This window comes from Alternaria hordeiaustralica (genome assembly GCF_023758085.1).
Source record: "Alternaria hordeiaustralica strain BMP 2776 chromosome Unknown scaffold_39, whole genome shotgun sequence".
Classification (NCBI taxonomy): Eukaryota; Fungi; Ascomycota; class Dothideomycetes; order Pleosporales; family Pleosporaceae; genus Alternaria; species Alternaria hordeiaustralica.
Genome location: NW_026056811.1, coordinates 219,690 through 241,025, shown reverse-complemented (window position 1 = coordinate 241,025; position 21,336 = coordinate 219,690). Strand labels below are relative to the sequence as shown.

Sequence of the window (21,336 nt, the reverse complement as noted above, 5' to 3'; positions counted from 1 at the left end):
CCCTGTGATAAGATGATCTGGAATGATTACATAGAACGCCATGGTCGCCGGTTAGCACAATAGATGTAGTATACGTGGACTTCATCTTCTGGAATCTTGATGAGGGGATATATGTTATGGCACAACATAATGTTGTTACCTTCAACTTACTTCCCTCGGAGTGTGTTGCTATGTTATAGATCTACCTAAGATCTCGGAAGTTGTTATGATCAAATGCTCTAGCGACATGTAATTTTTTTTGGTTAGTATAGGGCTTCACGACGAATATACAAGTACTGCTGTGCCGGTTGCAGATAATGAAAGATGATAGTTGCATTGTGACCTTGTGAGCATAGTAGTTGAGTGTGTGACATGCTTCTGCTGTGATTAGCTGATAGCGTCGATGTTGATGTTCTACGCCGTAGAGGTATTGACGTCCGCTTTTGAATCGTCTGAATGTGCGATGTCTGTTTGCTACATGTGCATGTAAATCGACGCATATGACCCGCGAGTTAATCGACGGTCTATACCCAAGTCATACATCGTACGCGCATGCAGAAATAGCTCTACTTGCATCGTGAACCCGATGAAGCACATAGTGAGTTTAACAAGCGGATGGTGCTGTGGGCTACATGATTGGTGCATTCCCTGAACGGCGGCGCTTGCTAGACGCCTGACGACTGTTTGCCTAACGTCTACTGCAGGTGATCAAGGAAGGTTGCCCTTTCAATGCATCTTGAAATAGTCCTTGCGGTCGAGTGGAGCATCAGTAATCTGTTGTACTATGGATTCCATGTGTTGATGGTTTTTCTGGAGCTGTGGGTAAGGGTAGGTCAAGGCGTTCTCGTTGGACCGAAGAGCGCCCTTGATGATGCTCGCCAATGTTTTCGCGGAGATGAGGCGTCGATAGCGTCTTCAGGGCCGAAATCTCATATGTACAAGGACATCATACAGCTGCAGGTGCAGTGTGCCCTGGGGTAAGCCGCCAAGGTCGCAGAAGCGGTCATCTGAAGCATGTCAAGATCTTGTGTGCAGCAAGCCTCTGACTACTGTAGCTTCGAGTCAGAAGCTTGGTTTGGGCTCAAGCTCTCGCCAGTCTTGCCGGCTCTGGAGTAAAACAACTGCAGGAAGTTGCCACTCAACGAACACTATGGGGCACATGGGCCGAGTCCCCAGTAACAAAGTGTTGAAGACGCGGGACAGTGTCGGACAACGCACCTGGCGATCCAAGTTGACGATAAGAGCAATCACAGCGCCAATGACGCAAACAAACTTGAACAAGGTCGGGGCGGGAGATGGGCACGGAACAGCCAAGATGCTCCAGAAGCTTGGCTGGTCTGAAATTGACGCATCCCTTTAGCCATACATATCATGGATTTCAGGTACGCGGGCGGTGAGGGCAGAGACGACACGATTGTGAGCCAACAAAGCCGAGGACGAGTGGAGATGGAGCATCCGCCATCAGCAATAGTCGAGGCCGAGCGCGCGGCAAACTCAACGGACTATGATTAAAGCGTTGAAGGGCCGCCACTCGAAAAACGAAGCTGTGATATTGTTGCGCCTTTAGTGACAATGGCACGGCCAAGAGAATAGGAGTAGACAGGCGGATGCGCGATCGCTCGCCAGCAGTTGCATCAAATCGAATCACTTGTAAATATGACGCTCAGACGCTGTACGGTAGGCATGGCTTGCTTGGCCTTGATCTACTGGCCATACGGAAGGCAACCCGTTTGGGACATGTGCGACGTTGATAGTCGTCGTGTCCAGCTCGCTGCTGCGCGACGCACCACATGGCAAAAAGTTGTTCGAGAGCCAGCAAACCGTGGCGACGCACGTAGATGCAGAGGCGACTTGGCCTGGACAGTTGTGAATCGGTTAATCCTGGGGTGAAACGGAGGCTGCATTCGTTCGAGGGGTTAGGCTAGAGGCCGTCCCGCTTAAGTGCCGCATCCACGCTGGTTGCGAGATAGCGCAGCCCAAGGCGGCTTAGTGCGTAGGGTTGGCATCGGGGCAGTGCAAGTCTTGGACAATTGAAGGCACAACAAGGATGCAGGCCAGGCGGGAGGAGGCTCTTGTTTGTCTTTATGCCCTCTGCCTGGCGATTCGAGATAGCGATTCCCATTCTCTTGCACCGAAAATCCAGTACGACGCGTCGTCTCGCCACCGCATAGTCTCGACGAGTACCCAGGTACACCAGACACGCCCACTGCCATAGCCACCCCGACGGCGAATGAGCATGCGCAGCGCCGGAACACTGCCACCCTCGACGTGATAGGAATCCCCCTTCAGCTTCTCCGTGTCCCTCTCTCGCGCAATCGCCCTCTCCGGAGACGCAGTACAATCAGGTAAGCTACTTCGCTAACGCCCATCGCTCCTGCCGGCTACCATCACGCGCGGTCGCAGCTTGGGCAGTCGTGGCTGAGCACCTGCTTGTACGTGTAAACGCAAGGGAAAGGAGCTAAACAGTTTGGCAGTACCAGACACTTTCGCAGGCACTCGCCCACCGGCACCTGCCTCCACCCTCAACTACGCGCAACCTTGGTGACGGCACACGGCTGCAGCACCGCCCTCTCGCCTCTGCCGCGACGCTCATAACCTGCATCTTCTTTGTGCATGAGGACTCCTTGATAACTTAATCACCTCACCGGAATTGCACGCCTGACATTGCTACGCTTACGCCCATCGCTCGTCTGCCTGCCTGTCTGTCTGCACAGCCTACCACCCTCAGCCTCGCCTCGCAGCCTCGAGGGCTCCTAGGCTCCCACCATGGCGGACAACGACACCAACAACGGTCCTTCAAGACCACGGGCACCGACCATCACCATCGACACATCTGCTACCAACGACCCTACCATGGGCGATTCAGTACCCCTAGGAGACATCCAAGATAATACCAGGCCAGCAGCATCCTCGAACAACGACGATGTCTCGCCCACGCACTCAAGGCAGCCGTCACAGGAGCTGCGTAACGCGCACTCGTTCGATAGCAGAGAGAGCCGGCCAACGAGCCCGCATAACATCAGCTCGCCGGTGACGGGATGGAACAGTAATGCCGGTCTGCTGAACGTACCCGGTGCGCGATCCCGGGGCAACTCGGTCGACTCGGCCACTGAGAACGGCGAATCTAATAGCACTGGAACCTATGTTGCATCCTCACAAGGCGATACTTTGAAGGGTGAACTAGGCCCAACGGAAATCTTAAACGATAAAGATGCTTTGAAGCCGGACCCGGGCACAGAGGCTGACTTTGAGGTTGAGAACAACAAGTTCGCCTTCTCTCCCGGACAACTAGGAAAGCTCTACAACCCCAAGAGTGTAAGTTTTCGCGCCTTGAGCGCATTTGTGCACCCTCTGACATGATCATGCAGTTATCAGCATTCCACGCGCTCGGTGGCCTAGACGGCATAGAAAAAGGTCTTCGAACCGACCGAAAGGCTGGTCTGAGTTTAGACGAGCAGCATCTTGATGGCGTCGTTTCATTTGATGAGGCTACAACTCCTAGCAGAACAGAGTCTCCTCAGAAGTCCGCGCCAAACGGGGTTGCCCACACGGACAGCGCGCCCGCTGGCGCTAAGGAAAACGCTTTTGCCGACAGGAAGCGTGTATTCAGCGACAATCGACTTCCCGTGCGGAAACCAAAGAACATCTTCCAGCTAGCATGGATGGCCTACAACGACAAGGTTCTGATCTTGTTGACATGTGCTGCCGTCATTTCTTTGGCTCTTGGCTTATACCAGACCTTCGGTGTACAGCACGAGCCCGGTGAGCCCAAAGTCGAATGGATTGAAGGCGTTGCCATCATTGTTGCCATCGTCATTGTCGTGGTTGTAGGCGCTGCAAACGACTGGCAAAAGGAACGACAATTCGTCAAGCTCAACCGCAAGAAGGAAGACAGAACCATCAAGGTAATTCGTTCAGGCGCAACTCGCGAGATCTCCGTCTACGACATTTTCGTTGGAGACGTCGTCAATCTGGAGCCCGGTGACATGATCCCTGTGGATGGTATTCTCATCACAGGTCACGGCATCAAATGCGACGAATCCTCGGCTACTGGAGAGTCTGATCTGCTCAAAAAGATGTCTGGAGACGAGGCCTTCAAGGCTATTGAAAGGCACGACAACTTGAAGAAGGTCGACCCATTCATCCTTTCAGGTGCCAAAGTCTCGGAAGGTGTCGGTTCTTTCATGGTCACTGCGACTGGTGTTCATTCCAGCTACGGAAAAACCATGATGTCCCTGCGCGAAGACAGCGAAGTCACCCCACTCCAGAACAAGTTGAACGTTCTCGCAACGTACATCGCCAAACTTGGTGGAGCGGCTGCCCTGTTGCTCTTTGTTGTACTCTTCATCGAGTTCCTTGTCGGTCTCAAGGGAAGCGGTGCTACCCCTGCCGAAAAGGGTCAGAACTTCCTCAACATTCTCATCGTCGCCATTACTGTCATCGTAGTCGCCGTGCCGGAGGGTCTGCCTCTGGCCGTTACCCTTGCCTTAGCCTTCGCCACCACCCGCATGCTGAAAGACAACAACCTGGTTCGCCTGCTCCGATCCTGCGAAACCATGGGCAACGCGACAACCATCTGCTCCGACAAAACAGGCACATTGACACAAAACAAGATGACTGTCGTCGCTGGTTCGCTGGGCACTGCTCTTCGTTTTGGCGACCACAAACTCAAGGCACCATCAGCGGAACCCGTTGATGACGGCAGCAAGGGCAAGGATGTGGTGGAGTCGCCCGTAGAGAATCCGAACGATGTCTCAGCTCCCGAATTTGTTGCGACCCTGAACGCAGATGTCAAGGACGTTCTGTTACAGTCCATCATTCAGAACACGACTGCCTTCGAGGGCGCGGCTGGTGGCCCTGATCCTTTCATTGGCTCCAAGACGGAAACCGCTCTACTTGGATTCGCACGCGACTTTCTTGGCATGGGCAACGTCGCTCAGGAGCGCTCCAACGCCAACATTGTTCAGGTCATACCTTTCGATTCAGCTATCAAGTGCTCTGGAGCTGTTCAGAAGCTTAACGACGGTCGCTACCGAATGTACGTCAAGGGTGCTTCTGAGATTCTGCTTGGCATGTGCGACAAGATAGTCACCGACGCCAACAAAGAACTCGTTGAGACCTCTATGACTAGCGACAACCGCGAGACTCTTGAACAAGTCATCACCACCTACGCCTCTCGGTCTCTTCGAACCATCGGTCTCATCTATCGCGACTTCGAGAGCTGGCCGCCCGCTGAGTCCTCTAAGAACGAGGATGACCCAAGCCAAGCTGTGTTCAAGGACGTTTCCAACAAGATGACTTTCCTGGCCGTTGTTGGTATCCAAGATCCTCTGCGAGAGAGCGTCCGCGAAGCTGTCAAAGACTGTCAACACGCAGGCGTTTACGTACGCATGGTCACTGGTGACAACGTTCTGACCGCTAAGGCCATCGCCGAAGACTGCGGTATCCTCGTTCCTGGTGGTGTCGTCATGGAAGGTCCTACCTTCCGCAAGCTATCCAAGCGAGACATGGACGCCGTCATTCCCAAGCTGTGTGTCCTCGCTCGTTCTAGTCCGGAGGATAAGCGTAGACTCGTCAAACGCCTTAAAGAGCTCGGTGAAACCGTTGCTGTTACTGGTGACGGAACCAACGACGCGCCGGCCCTCAAGACTGCTGACGTCGGTTTCTCCATGGGTATCGCTGGTACTGAAGTCGCAAAGGAGGCATCCGCCATTATTCTCATGGACGACAATTTCGCTTCCATCGTCAAGGCACTGCTATGGGGACGTGCGGTCAATGACGCGGTCAAGAAATTCTTGCAATTCCAGATCACCGTCAACATCACCGCCGTCCTGCTTACCTTCGTCTCAGCCGTATCTAGCAACGATCAAACCTCTGTACTGACTGCTGTCCAACTGCTCTGGGTCAACCTCATCATGGACACCTTCGCCGCCCTAGCGCTCGCAACTGATCCTCCTACACGCAGCCTTCTGGACCGAAAACCCGACCCGAAGTCTGCTCCTCTGATCACGTTGAGGATGTGGAAGATGATCATTGGTCAAGCAATCTACCAGTTGGTCGTGACCTTCATCCTCTATTTCGCCGGCGAATCTATCCTTAGTTACGATAGTCCACAAGAGAAAGAACAACTGCCCGCTCTGGTATTCAACACCTTCGTCTGGATGCAGATCTTCAACGCGTTGAACAACCGCCGACTTGACAACCGCTTCAACGTTTTCGAAGGTATCACCCACAACTGGTTCTTCATCGTCATCCTGGCAATCATGATTGGTGGTCAGACCATGATCATCTTCGTTGGTGGTGTCGCCTTCAAGGTTACCAGGCTCAACGGTCCTCAGTGGGGTTACTCAATAGTCTTGGGTTTCCTTTCACTACCCGTAGGTGTTATCGTTCGATTAATACCCGACGCACTTATTCGCAAGTGTATCCCGGACTTCTTCAGGCGCAAGCAAACTCCCGAACTTGTCGTCTCAGACGATGATTACCATTGGAACCAGGGCTTACTGGAGATCCGCGACGAGCTAGCTTTTCTCCGTAAAGTCCGGGGTGGGCGTCTTAGCGCCATGAAGTTCAAGGTGCAACATCCCAAGGAGATGTTCACAAAGTCCCGCTCTAGCCATTCGCTGCCTGGCACCCCGAACAACGGTCCTCAAGATGATGGTTCTCCTCCTACTCCTAACAGCCGCCGTCGCACCAGGTCCCGCTCCAATTCCGCTTTCGGCCCCGCTACTGTTATGGCTGGTATTGTCGCAGGTAGTGTCGCCGGTTGGTCGCCAATTGACCGCGGTCATGGTGACAACGACTCAATCAAGTTCAGCCGCGATGCGACGAAGCAAGACCTCGAGGCTCAGGATGGTATCGAAGTGCATCCTGACACCAAGTCGACTGATCCTATCCTGGCGCCCGATGCCAGCGAGTACCGTGGTCCTCCCAGCCAGAACATGGACACAACACCTGAATTTGTTGTAGGACCGTTCTCCGGCCATTCCGGCGACCAGGGCAAGTCGACTGGACCCGGCACATGAGGTCTTCTTTCCCTTTACCCTATAATTCGTACACACCGTGTCCTCTAATTTCCTTTTGTCACCAACTTTACATTGTAATGCATGCTTCACGGTGTTCAGGAGTCTTTCACCCGAGTATGAGCCATACTGTACATACCCCTTGCTCTCTCGATGTTTCTTCCTCCTAGCGCTCCGCGGGCACTGTCTCGCTCACTGTATTACTGAAACGTATCTTTCTTATTCCTTCTTCGAGTGTCGAGAATAAGCTCTTCGCAACGATTTTGTGTCTTCTTCACTTCTACGAGCGTGGCAGTTCCGGGGTAGCTTTGAACATCAGGCAGCGATACCAATCAATGAAATGGAAAAGATAGAAAACGTATTGTCCCTCTATGACTGTGATTGAATATTGGAAATGCTATGTTGCGAGCACGAACACGAATGCGTGCGCAAGAGGTAGGATGGCGCAATGCACGTGGAGCTTGCTCGGCACATATTCGGAAACATGTCGCCCACGACGTCATCTTAGAAATCGCGAGTGCTGACAATATGACGCTTGATCGGCTCTCGGCTACATGCTACTTTCAACATCAACCCTTATTTCAGGTAGACATTCTATGTCATTTACTGCACTCCGCTATACCCCTTCTTCCTATTGTCTTTTGATACTGCAGTAAACATGGCCCACCACGTCCTCCTCATCGGCGGTCACGGCAAAGTTGCCCAAATTCTTACACCGCTCCTGCTGGCCAAATCATGGAACGTGACCAGCATGATACGCACTGCCTCCCAGCAACCGACCATTGAAAAGCTGGGACAAGGTCAGCCCGGGAAATTAGATGTACTGGTCCATAGCGTTGCGGATGTAAAGAGCGAGGCCGATGCGAAGGGCATCTTGGAACGGGTCAACCCGGATTGGGTTGTCTGGAGCGCTGGTAAGTGCTTTCTAAGGCTGGTGTATCATGACTCTTCAATGTATGCTCACAACGTATAGGAGCTGGCGGCAAGGGCGGCGCCGAGATGACGTTCGCAGTCGACCGCGACGCAGCCATAGCGTTCACAAAAGCCAGCATTCACACACCCTCCATCAAGAAATTCCTGACAGTATCTTACCTTTCTTCCCGCCGTGGCCGCGCGCCTTGGTGGAACGATGAAGACTGGAAAGCGGCACAGAAAGTCAACACGGAGATCTTGCCAAACTACTTCAAGGCCAAGGTTGCAGCTGATGAGGTCCTCACGATACTTGCCCAAGACCGAGTAGCTCAGGAAGAGAAAGATGGTGTACCTACTGATCAGCGCTTCTGTGGTATCAGCCTGAGACCTGGTACGCTGACTGAGGAGCCGTCTGGAAAGGTGAAGATGGGCAAGATTGAGGCTGGTGGTAAGACGAGCCGTGCGACGGTTGCAGAGAGCGTCGTTGGTGTTTTGGAAATGGATGGCGTGAAGGGTTGGGTCGATGTTATTGACGGTGATGAGGAAATTGTGGAAGCGGTGAAGAGCTACGTCAAGGAAGGGCTGGATGCTATTGAAGGCGAGGACCTGGCTGAGATGAGGGAGAGGGTCAATAAGTTGTAAGGAGAGTTGCGGAAGATTGCTTGACGCCGTGATGGCGGTCTTAGATGAACCTTGTCATCCGGAAAATATCTTCCTTCCTATTATGTCCGCAGGTTACAAATGTAGCACCTGAAGTTCATCCAGATTGATCAAAGTAGTTAACGTTTACGCTTTCTGTTCACGGTTAAAAATTGATCCGTATGCTGGAGGGCCAGCAGACATTTACTCCATCTTCGACTGTTGACAGTCCCCTCTCCAATCGCACATGCTGGACAATAGATGCTTTGGACTTATCTTCAGATTTATTCAATGTGCGACCATTGTCAACCTCCATCGATCTGTTCCTCTTCCCATTGTTTATTACATCAACGTCCGCAAGACGAAAGCACAAGGTCTAAGGATGAAAGCACGACTACATGCATGTACAGTCGATCTTTTTCATCGCTTACACTCCGGCTCCAGCACTTCCCTGGCTATCCTGTCGCTTGGGTGCTCTATCCATACCGTCAACTATGCTTCCTCTTTTCCCCATATTATACATGCTTCCCTCGCTGCCCTGTCTGCGACCAGCTATGCCACTAGGCCCTCCAAACGTACTACTCAGCGCCCAACCTCCTGCCGCCGGACTGGCATCCCGAATACTAATTGCGGGTGGCAGCCCCAAGCTTGGTATCTTGTCTTCCCCTACAGGCAAGATTCGTGGAGAAGGAGATGGCGCGTGGCGGAAAGCGTCAGCGTAAAAGCTGGAGAGGAGTGAGGCGTTCGAGCAAAAGGCTTCTACTTCATCTTTGACTTGCTCGGGAGAAAGCGATATGTTAGATGCAGATGCTGGAGTAGTCGCTGCTGATGATTTGGGATCGTGAAACGTGAGCGCGGTGTGGAGGAGACTGGCGTCTTGGACTGGCCGTGCTAAAGGACTTGCAAACGGACTACGATGCGGGTTTCCACGCTCTACCGCGGGTGTCGAGGGGAGACGGCTGCTTTGACTTCCATCTGTAGTGGCTTTCTTGTGTTCATAAGGATCTACAGGTCGTATCCTACCGTTGTCTTTGGCACGATTATGCGCAAGCCTGTTGGCTAGCAGGAGGAAGTTCCCATCGTCAGTGATCTGAGCGAGTAAGCCTCCACTCTTATGTATGAACTGCGTGTATTTGTAGTCGGGTGTGCCCCAAGAATAAGTGACTTCAACGTCGGGCGGAAAGGCACTCGCAGCCTCCATGTCCAGAACAAAGTTCAGCCTCCGCAGTAGAAGCTTATGATAAGCAAACTTGTCAGCTTTGGGGTACTGGGGGGAAAAGCTCGTTGAGTCCCATACTGCCTCAGGCTGGACCTGGGGAGGCTGTAATGCAAGTTTGACTGCATAGGGTGAACGGAAAGGATGATGGTCGATAATATCCGCTACCTCAGCGATGGGTACCTCTACCAGCTTCAGGCCGTACTTCTCCACACTCGTAGCCCAGGTGACGATAGCATCCTCAATGAGTTTCGCCGTGACGTTCATCCAGTCAATGCGGATATGATAACAATTGTCGGGATTGTGCAATCGGTCGTAGTGTAGTGAAATGATTTCAGGCCGATACGAACGCTTTCTGGGATCGACATCATAGCGCATGACGCGTGACATGATGACTTTTCGCTTATGCGGTTCACCGCGCGTTGGGGTCTTTTCCCCCTCTTTGAGTGAACCTGAGCTGTTGGATGAAGAATCCGCGGTACCGGGACGGGACTTGATGTTTTTCGATATCAGGGGCGACGTCCGAGGCGCCTCCGCAAGTGGGGTAGAAGGAACAGACTTGTCTGTCTTCCTCATGCCAAACCACCCTGTTCGAGATTCGGCTCGCGGCGCCCTGTACTCTGCTGCAATCTGGAAGAAGAAGTTGCCATCTCGGAATTGATGCCGCCCTTGTACGTGCTGGAAGAGTCCTTTCTTCATCAGCTCGTTACCGAATTCCACTGCCTCGTCTCGGGTTTCGATATCCTTGAAGTTGGAAAGTAGCCAGTTGGTAAGATCAAACCCCAAGAAACAATTGTAGTGCAACTTCAGATGCCACCGACGATCAAGCATTTGAATTCCTTTTTCGCCCTGGAGGTCTTCCGCAAGTTTCTTGAGATCTATACTGGATGTGTGATACTTTTCCGCATCCGAGAAGATGGAAGTCTGGAATTCGCTGTCGGTATCATTCAGTAAAGAGTGGTCTGGACCGGCCGCGACAACCGCCGAAGGATCGCGTGTGTGATACTCAATCGCAAGCGGATTTGGGTCCTTTTGCTTCAAGACGGATGCTGGCTGGAAGTAGCGCTCTTCCGGGGGAATATAGCGAAACTTCTGCCATAGCTGGGTAAGCTTACGAATGCCCTCGAGACGTATCTCTTCGGGTGAGTCTTGCACAGGCAACGGCCTGCGATGCATAGCTGGTATGTCGACTGGTATGAGCACGAATCGAGCTCGCCAAAAGCGCAGGACTTCGGAAAACTCATCGTGATAGCCGGCCAAGAAGGTATCAATGATGTTCCAGTTGTATTCCCTCCGTGGTGGACGCAGCACAATTTCTCTAGGATCATAGGTATCCTCAAACGCAGTGCGGATGAAAGGCTTATATGGAAAGGGCGTATCAATACCAGCAGATGACTCCAAGGCCGTGGTAGGTTTCCTGTTGTATCTTCTTACCTCCACCTCTCCTCCGGCTACACATACCAGCTGGTGGATATTGTTTCCGACGCTCATGAACACAGTGTCTCCATCACTGGACATGTATTCAGGATCGAGAATGCTAGCGAGAGACTTTTCTTGTCGCCCAGAAAACTCAGCTACGGAAGAGCCGACAATGATCTGAAATCCGTGCGAGAGGCGAAAGGCAATCAACTCTTTGATGAGAGACTCTCGGCTCTTTGGTGCTTCCAGAATGTCGTCATCCTCGTTTTGCGTAATCTTATATGGGCTTTCGTTGTATTGCGTTGCTATCTGTTCAACAGACGGAAACCACTCATGCGTTAAAGGTACGGCAGCAGGTGAACACAAAGATCTCCACTTTACAGTACCTGCCCTCAAGGTCCTAGGGAAGACGTGGTGCCAACGCCGATATTGGTTTTTGGAGCTTATGACGTTTTTCTTCGGGTTGCAAGGATTGACCAGGACTGCCCAAGGAGCGATCGCACTTGTTGGCGACAGAGTACGTGGAGCATCTCTAGCGCCTGCACTAGAAGACAAGTCCGGCTTTAGTCCAACGTGCTCGCCTGCCCCCCTCGCTCCTGCAAGTAAGAATGTAGATCCAGGGTCTCTCACAACTGAACCAGGTTGCGAAGGGACGTTAGATCGGTCGGATTGCGCACCCCTAACCGTCTCGATCGACCGGCTTGCTCGGTTGGAGGCCAGTGACTCAGCCGAGGTGGGACCTGCTCGCGATGCAGGTTTAATTGCAATCGGCTGTGATGGCTTACCTGCAGAAGTGTTGCGAGTGCTTGCCAGTCTTTCAGCGATAGCACCCTTTTGATTCTTTTCAACAGTTAGCATTGCAGGTTTCACTTTACCCTGACTGATGTCTATGGTGGCATCCCCAAGAGTCGGTTTAGCTGGCGTAGCTTTTCCACCAAAGCTCATCTGCCTCAAGAACCAATTTGATGGTCTACTTTTCAGTTCCGGCTGGGTTGTTGCGGCAGTCCCAGCACTAGTCGTAGGCAAGAGTCCGGCTCGCCTGGGAGGAGATGACCTCCGACTCGGAGCCGGGGAATTGTTTGGCTTCGCGTGCATAACTCTACGATGATCTTGGGAATCTCCGGAGCCACTTCTCTTATGTGCCGCTGGGCGATCAGTTCCAATGACGCCCTTGGTCATGTTGTTCTGCCGCCGCAGTATATCGGCTCGTGGCAACCCGTCGCCTTTGAAATCAGGCATCCGGTATGTACTTCCTCGAGGAGATTGGCTTTCAGCATCTTTAGATCTCTCATGCATGAGTTGCGGAAAACTTGTTTCTGGCGGAGGCCGAGCTGACTGTCCAAGTGACGGGGCAGTGCTGCGGAAAGAGGAAGACAGACGCAGACTTCGCGATAGCTCCGGGGATCCACTTGTGATGGCGTCGCTTAGCCTTCGCTTCTGAACCTGGAGCTGGTTCAGCGTAGAGTGTCTTTCCATAAGAGGAGAAAAGACCCCGCCATCGTATGCCTCCATCCAGGCCTTCTGAGCAGCTCTTGTTTCGTCCAGCTGGTCGTCGGTGTATTCTTTGTCACCCCGCGAAGAATATGAGCCCGCTGCAGCTGGGGAAGGCTTGACTGCTTGCGCGTTTCGTACGCCCTCTTCGTTGGTCTTGAACAATTCGCGCAGATGATGCGGGTACATTGGATCTTCTTCTAGGTAGGGAATCGCAATGTCGCCCAGCTCATTCTCCATAACGCCCATCATTTGCAGCTCATACAAACGACAACGTAGAGAAAAGATACGGCCCTTCTTGCGCGACTTTTTCACGATCTTGTCAGCCTTTCGTGGCTTTGTGAGTTCCAGTATCTCTTCGGATGTTCCGGACCAGAAGGAGACGTCCACCCAATACGGCATTGCGAACCTCCATCCGTCTGACGAGTCGAGGGAGTTGTCTGTCGGTATGCGTCGGACTGTGGATGCGCGTGACATGGAGCCGAAATCCGGTTGGCTTTGACGTGGAGTTTGATCTTCTTCTGTGCGCGACATACTCGCGGCCCCGTGGCACTCCTTGTCGTGCTCAGCCTTCATATCGGAAACTGAGCGAGGTGTCTGGTACTTGAACAAGGGTACGGAATGGAGAGGCATCGGCGAGAGGCACACGAGGTCAATACCGATACCTGATCCAATAAGAGTATCCGTAGTAAGCTTGAGCATGTTGTAGTCGACTTCGAAGACGCCAGTACCTGGAGTAACAACGATGACCGAGATACCCGTTCGAACAAGGTCTCGATCGATGTAATCCTTCGCGAATTGGGCTGCAGCCAGATTGATGGCTTCCAGGATATTACCCTGGCTTGCAGAAGAGGGTCGACCAGCTATGACAATATCAGTAGCGGTGTCTTCAGAGGTTGACTCCTCAATCTCAGAAGCAGGTTTTACTGGTTTCCGGACCAGAGATACTTCTCGGAGAAACATCCTGAACTCTTTTTTGAGCTGATACAGGATGTTAATCCAATCACCACTGGCCATGTCGCTCACGACAACTCTGTAGTAATCTCTAAAAGTGCCGGAATGCGACTCCGAGGACATGTTGCTCGTCGTCCCCTCGGGCTGATCTGCCAAGAGCTCTCCGTCATATTGCATCCTCGTAAACAGTATGATGGTGACCAAGTGTCGCGCATTGATCCTCAGCCATCTCTTGAAGAGGTCTGGAAGGAATCCACTGACAACCTTGTTGAACATTATCTCGCCAGCGCCTTCGGTATCGAAATCCCACATCTCTCTAGACATTTGGATGAACAACGTGTATCGTGCAGATTCGCTGCGAAAGATGGGCTTCGATTTCGGCGAGAAGTACCCGGAATGGACAGACTGACCATTGATATAAATGTGTTTTATCGTGGCCTTGATGGTACCCATGAATAGTAGTCGTTGGCCACGGTAGACGGTACGCTTGCTGAGCTCGGCAATGGCCATGCGCCACATATCCGCGCGTGCTAGGTATTCGTCACGGAACACGATCTCTACGTGATGGGCTTCGTGAGCATCTTCATCAGCTTCGGTCACTACAACCTGCATCCTATTGCGGAACCCGAACACCTTCGCGATTCTCTCTGATATGGAAACCTTCTTGCTATTAGTTGAGCAAAAGATTACTTTGTGTGAATCTTACTTGTAGGTTTAGATATTTTGTCTTCAAGTCTGCAGGAAGCGGTTTAGGAACGAAAACATAGGCTTTTTCCGCATCGATTTCGCGACCACCGGGAATGGTCGAGCCATTCTCATCAATCGTAATCGTTATCGAATCCCGACGATTTCTTTTCGGATGGTTATCTATATTGGAATCCTTGTGCAGTGCATCGGCTTTGAAGTGTGTCGCATCTTGCGACTGACTCTTGGATCCTGTGTGAAAGTCTCGAACAGTGTGGTCTGCATGTATCGCCACAATCTGGAGGAGGGCACCAGCACTGGTGGGTAACTCAGGGAACTTCTCTCCATTGAAGATGATCTCGTCTCTAGAAAAATTGTCGTCATGGGTCCAGAGAGTGCACACCTTCTGCACTCGGGTTGAGTGGGGGGTTGAGGCGGGTTTCGACATATTGGTTGTTCCTTCTGCAAAGACGGTTGCTGGCTTCGTGCAGGATCGGGGACATGTTTGGGCTGCTCAGTCGCGTCCACGCGGCGATAGTCGCGCCATTTCTGTCGTGCACGGATTGTGACGAATTTCTATAACGCGTGTACAAGAGGTTTTCGCGAAATCAGCGGGGTGGAGCGCACTTGGATGGTCGCGTCGCGGATGGGACTCTGTAGGGCAAGGGACCTCGAGGTGCAGAAGATGCCAAGACGCTAATGGCAGGCTAACCTCGGGAAGTTAATCACGATAGCGCACCCCAATCTCATCGTACTCGCGACGTCAAGAGGCTCGCTTGAGTTGATGTTCCTGTGCAATTGCGCCACCCCTACGACGAAATGCTAGATAACCGTCGCCTCAGTTAGTCACACATGGTAGCAAGACGTGTGAAACTTGCCGTGACAACATAGAGATTCGAATCGAACGACACGTGCTTTAGGTGCGACCAGCAGTATTTCACGAGTATCCTACTGTCGAGATTCATGTGTTTCAGACACAACCAGCCTTTCGTACTACCTGTCGAACTTGAAGCGAACACTAGACATGGCCCATGTACGACTCTTACGATGATGACCCCATTGAACACGCACCGCCAGCGCCCCAGCTCCCTTCGAATCGGTTGAGAGATGGATAAGGAACATGCCATTTCATCCAGGTCTTTCGAACAGCATGGCACGCGATTAACCACCAGATAATTCAAGCGGAACAGAAAGTGATACCCCACGAACATGAACAGATATTCAACGCCAATACACCCGTGCTAATTTCACTGCGCCGATCTTACCATGACTCTTCAAGCAAAACAGTAAACCTGGAATAGCTCGCTCACACGAACCTCTTGAGCACCATGAACAATAACGCGGCCACTACTCCGTAAATGCAAGTATCGATCCAAGCCAGGTCGGGACTACGTTGGGCGACCTGTTGGAGCGGAGGTGCGGGTCTCGTCCTTGTCGGTCTAGCCGTAGGTACAGCAGGGGTGGGTCGCGTTTGGGTTGTGACTGGTACTGTAGCGGTAGGTACTGATGGCGCGGCAGGCGACGCGACTTCAGCAAGACTCTCTACTGCCCTTTGCTTGCCCTTGTCCACCGGCTTGTCGTCCTGGCCTTCCTTACCCAGCTCGTCGCGATAGGCAAGTCTCAGCTCTTCGGGGACTTCATCGTCTTTCCGCTTGCCTTCCTTCTCCTCAATCTCCTTGACGAGCTCCTCGCGCTCTTGCATGATGTCAGCATTGCTCTTGGCACAGCTGGCACATTTCCACGCGCCGCTGTCCTTGGCCATGCGCTCGCGTGCTTCTCTGCTGCATTCGATGCCGCCGAGCTGGCCCTTAGCGTCCGTGTCCATGAAGCTCCTTATCGCGACGAGGGCTGTGCGCACGCCCCAAGCCGGTTGCCATGTTTCTTCGTGATGACCCGATATGCTTAGACAGATTTCGCGGTTGACTTCAAAGCGGCCAGTGGGTGTAAGGAAGCGGAAGGATGGCGGGCGGAGAGGATACGTCGATGGCAGGACTATGCGGCCGTGGTAGATACCGCCGGCGTAGGGTGATGGCTCTGGCGGGCCGCGGATTGTGAAGTGCCATTCGAAGAGGTTGGTTTCTAGAGGTTCGGCGTGATAGTCTGAGGAGGGCGATACCGACAGTTCCGATGCTTCCTTTACTACGACACGTGTCAGCTACTTGTCACCGGTCACAGCCCAATGCTCGCGTACATATGCGCTTGATAGTCGGGTTCTTTGTGTTGAACTGCCCGCGGGTGGACATGGTCGCGGTGGATATGAGCTAGCAAGACCGGTGAGATGAGAGGTTGTGAGTTGACTAGGAGTGAGCGTGAGTTCTTATGAATATATATCAGCTGCTGTGCGGCGTAAGCGTTTGAACGCAATCACTCGGAATGCAACGTAGACAACCGTGAAGCGCCGAGGCTGCGTCATTGGCAAGTACCGCCGACTGCTCGTAATCGATAGCCCCAGCCCCAGCCCCACTTAGCGCGTCGCGTCGGACACTTCGCAGGACCGTCGAAGCTGCTGTAGCCTGCACCCAGAACTGCAGGGGCGATGCGATAGCAATCCATCTGCACGGAATTTGACTCGGGACATTACGTGCCTCCGCCGCTGCAGCATAAAGACGTGCCACCCCTACCACTCATACTCATCTCGCCATGTCTTACCATCCCCATGACCTCTTGATTGCGAAGTACTTCCCGGATGAAGACCTCTCCTCCATGGACTACGACTCGGTCCGGTATGCAGCTTTGTACGTCGGTGCGCATGATGAGGAACGTATGGGCCGAGAACCTCCTCGCATCCCATGGCCACTGCCCCCTCAGCGCCCGGAGGAACATCTTGAAGCCAGTGTGGAGCAATGGCGGAGCCAGACGCTTCGGGCTATCGACGCGCGCGTAGCTGTCTTTACATCTCGTTCTGTTCCGCAGCACACAGTAGCAATGAAAGCTATAGCGGCAAAGCCTACAGCAACAAAGGACCTTGAAGCTTCAGCACCAATAAGTCCACTCACCCCTACCCATCGCCTCCTCCTCATACCCGAGCTCTTGGAACTTATTCTCCGGCAAGCGACGGCTCAGGTTCAACATACCGCATGGGACGTCAATCGTCTTTGGCGGTGTACAATCGAACATATCCTTTCAACTCAGTACCGCTCTCACTTTCCATGTCCTCCAGTTGAACATGGCGAACCTATCGATATGGCCACATATCCGTCGTGGATGCAACCGTCGGAAGATGAGATTGCTATTGTCGAGAATCAGACCACGGATGATTCGCAAAGAGCTCAACACGAGCATGCGCTAGTCTGCTACCCAGCCAGAATTACTCAAGCCAACTCGCTATCCGAAGACGCTTACCTGACCATCCGAAGATCTTATGAACGGTTTGGTTGGATGACCGGAGCGTCTACGCCTGTGGCCAAAGTACCACTATGGCTAGACCTCAGCCAGATCCAGATGAATCCTCACGTCCTGGAACTGTTTGGTAGCCGCATGGAGCTAAATCTCGGACGATGTGAGATTTCCTTGAAGGCAGGTACTAACCAGCCTTGCCTACTTCGAGGATCGCTACCAGGCGGCCGCTTCGCAGAACTAATAGCTGACATGTTCCTGACGGAGCCTGCCTGCAAGACACTTGGCATATACATGCCTCATTTGCATAATAATCGTTTGCGTTTAATTTCTAGAGTAACCCAGGATGATGGTATCCGTGTGGGACATTTCCTAGGCACACTTCAGCGGCATACTGACAAGCTTCTCTCTACATGGCAAAGACAGGCTGAGATCATTCGCCAGAAGGTTCAAAATACACACTGGGCATTACTAAGCACTGAAAAGCAGCGGCTTAGCCCGTGGATACATCACGCCTCGCCGACTTTCATCGTGTTTTTCGAACCGACTGGTGGATGTTCTAAGACTGTAGCTCAACGGGCTTACCATTATAGTGGCGATAGTCTTGATACATGGAGGAATGAATGGTTCAGCATTGTTACAGATGACTAACTTGAGCTGAACTGATCGTTCTGAAAGTTCATCGAGCTTGCCATCACTGAACACGCATTTGAGTACGGCCCAAGGAGGAGGGCAACTAGTAGGCACTAAAACCTTCAATGCGACATTCCCTCAAGAAATCCCCTTCTGCAACCTCTTATACATCTCCTCCTCAGCGATCAAATCAGTCTTGAACTGCTTCGTCTGCTCGGCAACGCGCATGAGATGTTCCCTTTTCAGCTTCCCACCATTCTCCTTATCCACCAAAGCAATCCCCATAGCTGTCGACACCACATTTCTGATCTGTCGGCCATTGAATCCGAGTTTGCGACTGTCTTTCTCGACCCATCGCATAAGGTCATCGAAATTATGAACGAGTTTCTTGCCTTGGAGTTGCACGAGGAAGGATTCAAAAATGGCAATTTGTTGCGATTGCATGAGTTCTTCGTATTTGATCGCAATGTCTAGGGCAGGTGTATTAGTAAGAGGAATAAACGTTGAATGAGCAGGTGTCGGTCGATGGACTTACGAATGCGACTCTGGACAGCGATGTCAAAAGATCTCATGCGGTTGGTGGTGAGGATCAGTATGCCGTCATAATACTCTAGCACGCGCAAGAGTACCGAGACCATGGCATTACGCCTCAGATCATTTTCCCCGCGACCGCGCGCTTCGAGAAAGACGTCCGCCTCATCGAAGAGGAGTACGGCCTCCCATTTTCCTGCAAGGTCGAATATCTTTTGCAAGTTGGCTTCGACTTTGTCGCCTTCAATCCCGATGTCAGATACCCCAACGGAAAGTAGAGGCTTGCCGGCCATAAGAGCTACACTCTCTGCGGTTAGAGTTTTTCCGACGCCGGGATGGCCTGTACTTGATTAGTGGCCGTGGATCACTATCGGGCGAAAGGTTCCTCTTACCGTAGAGCATGATGACGAGACCCTTACCCTTGTCCGGCGCAAAGTCTTGCAAGCTCTTGGATTCGCCCTTGGCGTCGACGTCCTTCCCGTGTTCATGTGCTTGCACGGACCATCTAACCAGGTCTTTAGAGTCCGAGTCGAGCTGCAACTTGTCGCGGAAGACACTTGCATCAGCATCGTTAGGAGGTTTGAGTTTTTCTACCAGCAGCTGCGCCCACTTCTTCTGCTTCAGCGCGTATCCGAGGACCCTTGGAGGACAATGCATGAGTTGCTCTGACGATATGGGTTTGCCAGAGGGGTGTCGATCCCAGTGAGTCTTGTACATGTCTCTGTATATCTTGTTGGCGCGTTTCTCGGGTGATAGATTCTCCAGTTGGCCACGGAACTGGGGAAGATCTCCGAGAATTGGAGTGTTCGCGGGTAAGTATTCGAAGAAAGAGGTGAAATCGACCATCGTGGTGCCCTCAATCTAGAGTCAAGTTAGACAACAATGCGACCCAATCTAGTTAGAAGTACGCAATGACTTACCTTCTTCCTCTGCACGTATCGAGCCTCGCTGATCCGTCCATCCCCGGTGTCGGTAGATGTAGTATCATCATCGTGTCGAAGGCGCCTGCCCTCATCATCATTGTTCCCAACGAAGCTACGTCCCGTGTGAAAGTACGCATCACCGGAGTATGTAAACATTTGTTTGCCTTTGCCCGGATTACAGAGCTTGACAAACTTCTCTCCCCGAGCCACAAGTCGTTCCTTGAGGCGAGCGATTGCGTCATCCGATGAAATGTCTTGTTCATCTGGGCTAGTGTAATATTTGAGCGGATAGAACGGTAATTCAGCGATGCTCTTCCGATTGGAACCCCAGTGGCTAATCTTTATCTCGAACGGTACCCTGGTAAACTCTGTGCCAGTCCAGTCGAAGCTGAAGCATGTCAGATCGAAGGTGTGATCTTCTCGTAGAATGAAAGAATCACAGGAATCGACGGTAAAGATCTGAGGCTCACCCAGGCAGGGGTGTGAGACGATCAGGGTACCTGGAGGGAACAGCGTCCACAGAGCTGCGTGCGAGATGCTACTCTCATTATCGAAGAGGCTTCTTTCTTTGAAGTACTGGTCGAGATGTTGGATACCTGAAGATGTGGAGATGATCCGCATAAGCTCGCGGAGGTCGACACGGGCTTGCTTTTCCTCGGGCGTCTCGCTCTCCACAAACTTCTTCGCTTCATCTTCGGCTTCTGCCCACATCCAGACCAGATTATCAAAAGGAGAGCTGATGCTTTTGACTAATTCGTCTGCTCCGAGCTTTGACGTTATTTTGCCAATCAGCCTCTGCAATGGCTCGGCTTCGATCTGGGCCACTGATAGGACTGTTTCGACAATGTTATAACGAGGCCGAAACATGGTGGACTTGCGAAAGGTAAATGCTCTGCGACTCTCAGGTTTGGGTCCTATCTCCTTCTTCTCGTTACTTTTCGTGATCTCGTCATCTTTGTAGTCGCCAGTGTCAGGATCCCACTTGTTTACAATGATGACGTATCGGGGTTCCTCTTCTTCCTCGGTATCGTTCTTTTCAACAGGTGCCTCGGATTTGCCGTCATTCTTCTACGCTGCGGTCAACACAAAGACTTGAAAGCATGAGATTCATATGCGTACCTGTGACGCTCGATCATCGTCGTTATTTGCCGAAAGGCGTTCTTCAAGCAAGGCTATCTTCTTCAGAAGGAGCTTGATGTACTGGTCTTGGACCTGAGTTGTTTCCAGGGTCTTCGCCGTATCCTAGGTATCCATTAGAACCTGCAGAAGCACGAGCGTCATGTATCATACAAGGCCTTCGTCTGCCCCAACGGTAGCCTCGTCGATCACAGGCTGCTGCGACATTTTGTGAAAGGGATGAGAGGAGTTGCGATCGGGCTCACACGCGATGCGAGCAAGCTTGTAGCGAGGGCCCTTTTGTGTATCTTTGGCGAACGCCAGCTACGCGCCTACCTACATGATGCGACACCTTCCGTCGGCAACCGCGAGGCCCCCAAAGATATTGACCGGAAGTGGTCACGACATTGGGGGCCATGATTGGTAATTCGAGATTACCCAACAGATGCAGGGTTGTGTACATCCGACGGGACTCGAAAGG

At 52.2% G+C, this 21,336-nt stretch overlaps 5 protein-coding genes across 5 annotated transcripts; 2 read left to right on the top strand and 3 right to left on the bottom strand.

Moving 5' to 3' along the window:
• Positions 1-2,745: 2,745 nt before the first annotated feature.
• On the top strand, positions 2,746-7,004 carry J4E84_010349 (uncharacterized protein; the record flags this gene model as incomplete). Its single annotated transcript, XM_049392905.1, has 2 exons — positions 2,746-3,294; positions 3,348-7,004. The coding sequence occupies 2 exons, from the start codon at positions 2,746-2,748 to the stop codon at positions 7,002-7,004; spliced, it is 4,206 nt and encodes a 1,401-aa protein (XP_049239463.1).
• A 655-nt stretch (positions 7,005-7,659) lies between these two features.
• On the top strand, positions 7,660-8,555 carry J4E84_010348 (uncharacterized protein; the record flags this gene model as incomplete). The annotated part of the gene is made up of 2 exons (XM_049392904.1): positions 7,660-7,915; positions 7,975-8,555. The coding sequence occupies 2 exons, from the start codon at positions 7,660-7,662 to the stop codon at positions 8,553-8,555; spliced, it is 837 nt and encodes a 278-aa protein (XP_049239462.1).
• Positions 8,556-8,979: 424 nt separating this feature from the next.
• On the bottom strand, positions 8,980-14,764 carry J4E84_010347 (uncharacterized protein; the record flags this gene model as incomplete). The annotated part of the gene is made up of 2 exons (XM_049392903.1): positions 8,980-14,292; positions 14,339-14,764. The coding sequence occupies 2 exons, from the start codon at positions 14,762-14,764 to the stop codon at positions 8,980-8,982; spliced, it is 5,739 nt and encodes a 1,912-aa protein (XP_049239461.1).
• An 858-nt stretch (positions 14,765-15,622) lies between these two features.
• Positions 15,623-16,559, bottom strand: J4E84_010346 (uncharacterized protein; the record flags this gene model as incomplete). Its single annotated transcript, XM_049392902.1, has 2 exons — positions 15,623-16,455; positions 16,508-16,559. The coding sequence occupies 2 exons, from the start codon at positions 16,557-16,559 to the stop codon at positions 15,623-15,625; spliced, it is 885 nt and encodes a 294-aa protein (XP_049239460.1).
• Positions 16,560-18,423: 1,864 nt separating this feature from the next.
• J4E84_010345 (uncharacterized protein) lies at positions 18,424-21,083 on the bottom strand (the record flags this gene model as incomplete). Its single annotated transcript, XM_049392901.1, has 6 exons — positions 18,424-18,755; positions 18,821-19,156; positions 19,209-19,677; positions 19,737-20,807; positions 20,859-20,981; positions 21,030-21,083. 6 exons carry the CDS (start codon positions 21,081-21,083, stop codon positions 18,424-18,426), a joined length of 2,385 nt encoding a protein of 794 aa, XP_049239459.1.
• Positions 21,084-21,336: the final 253 nt, after the last annotated feature.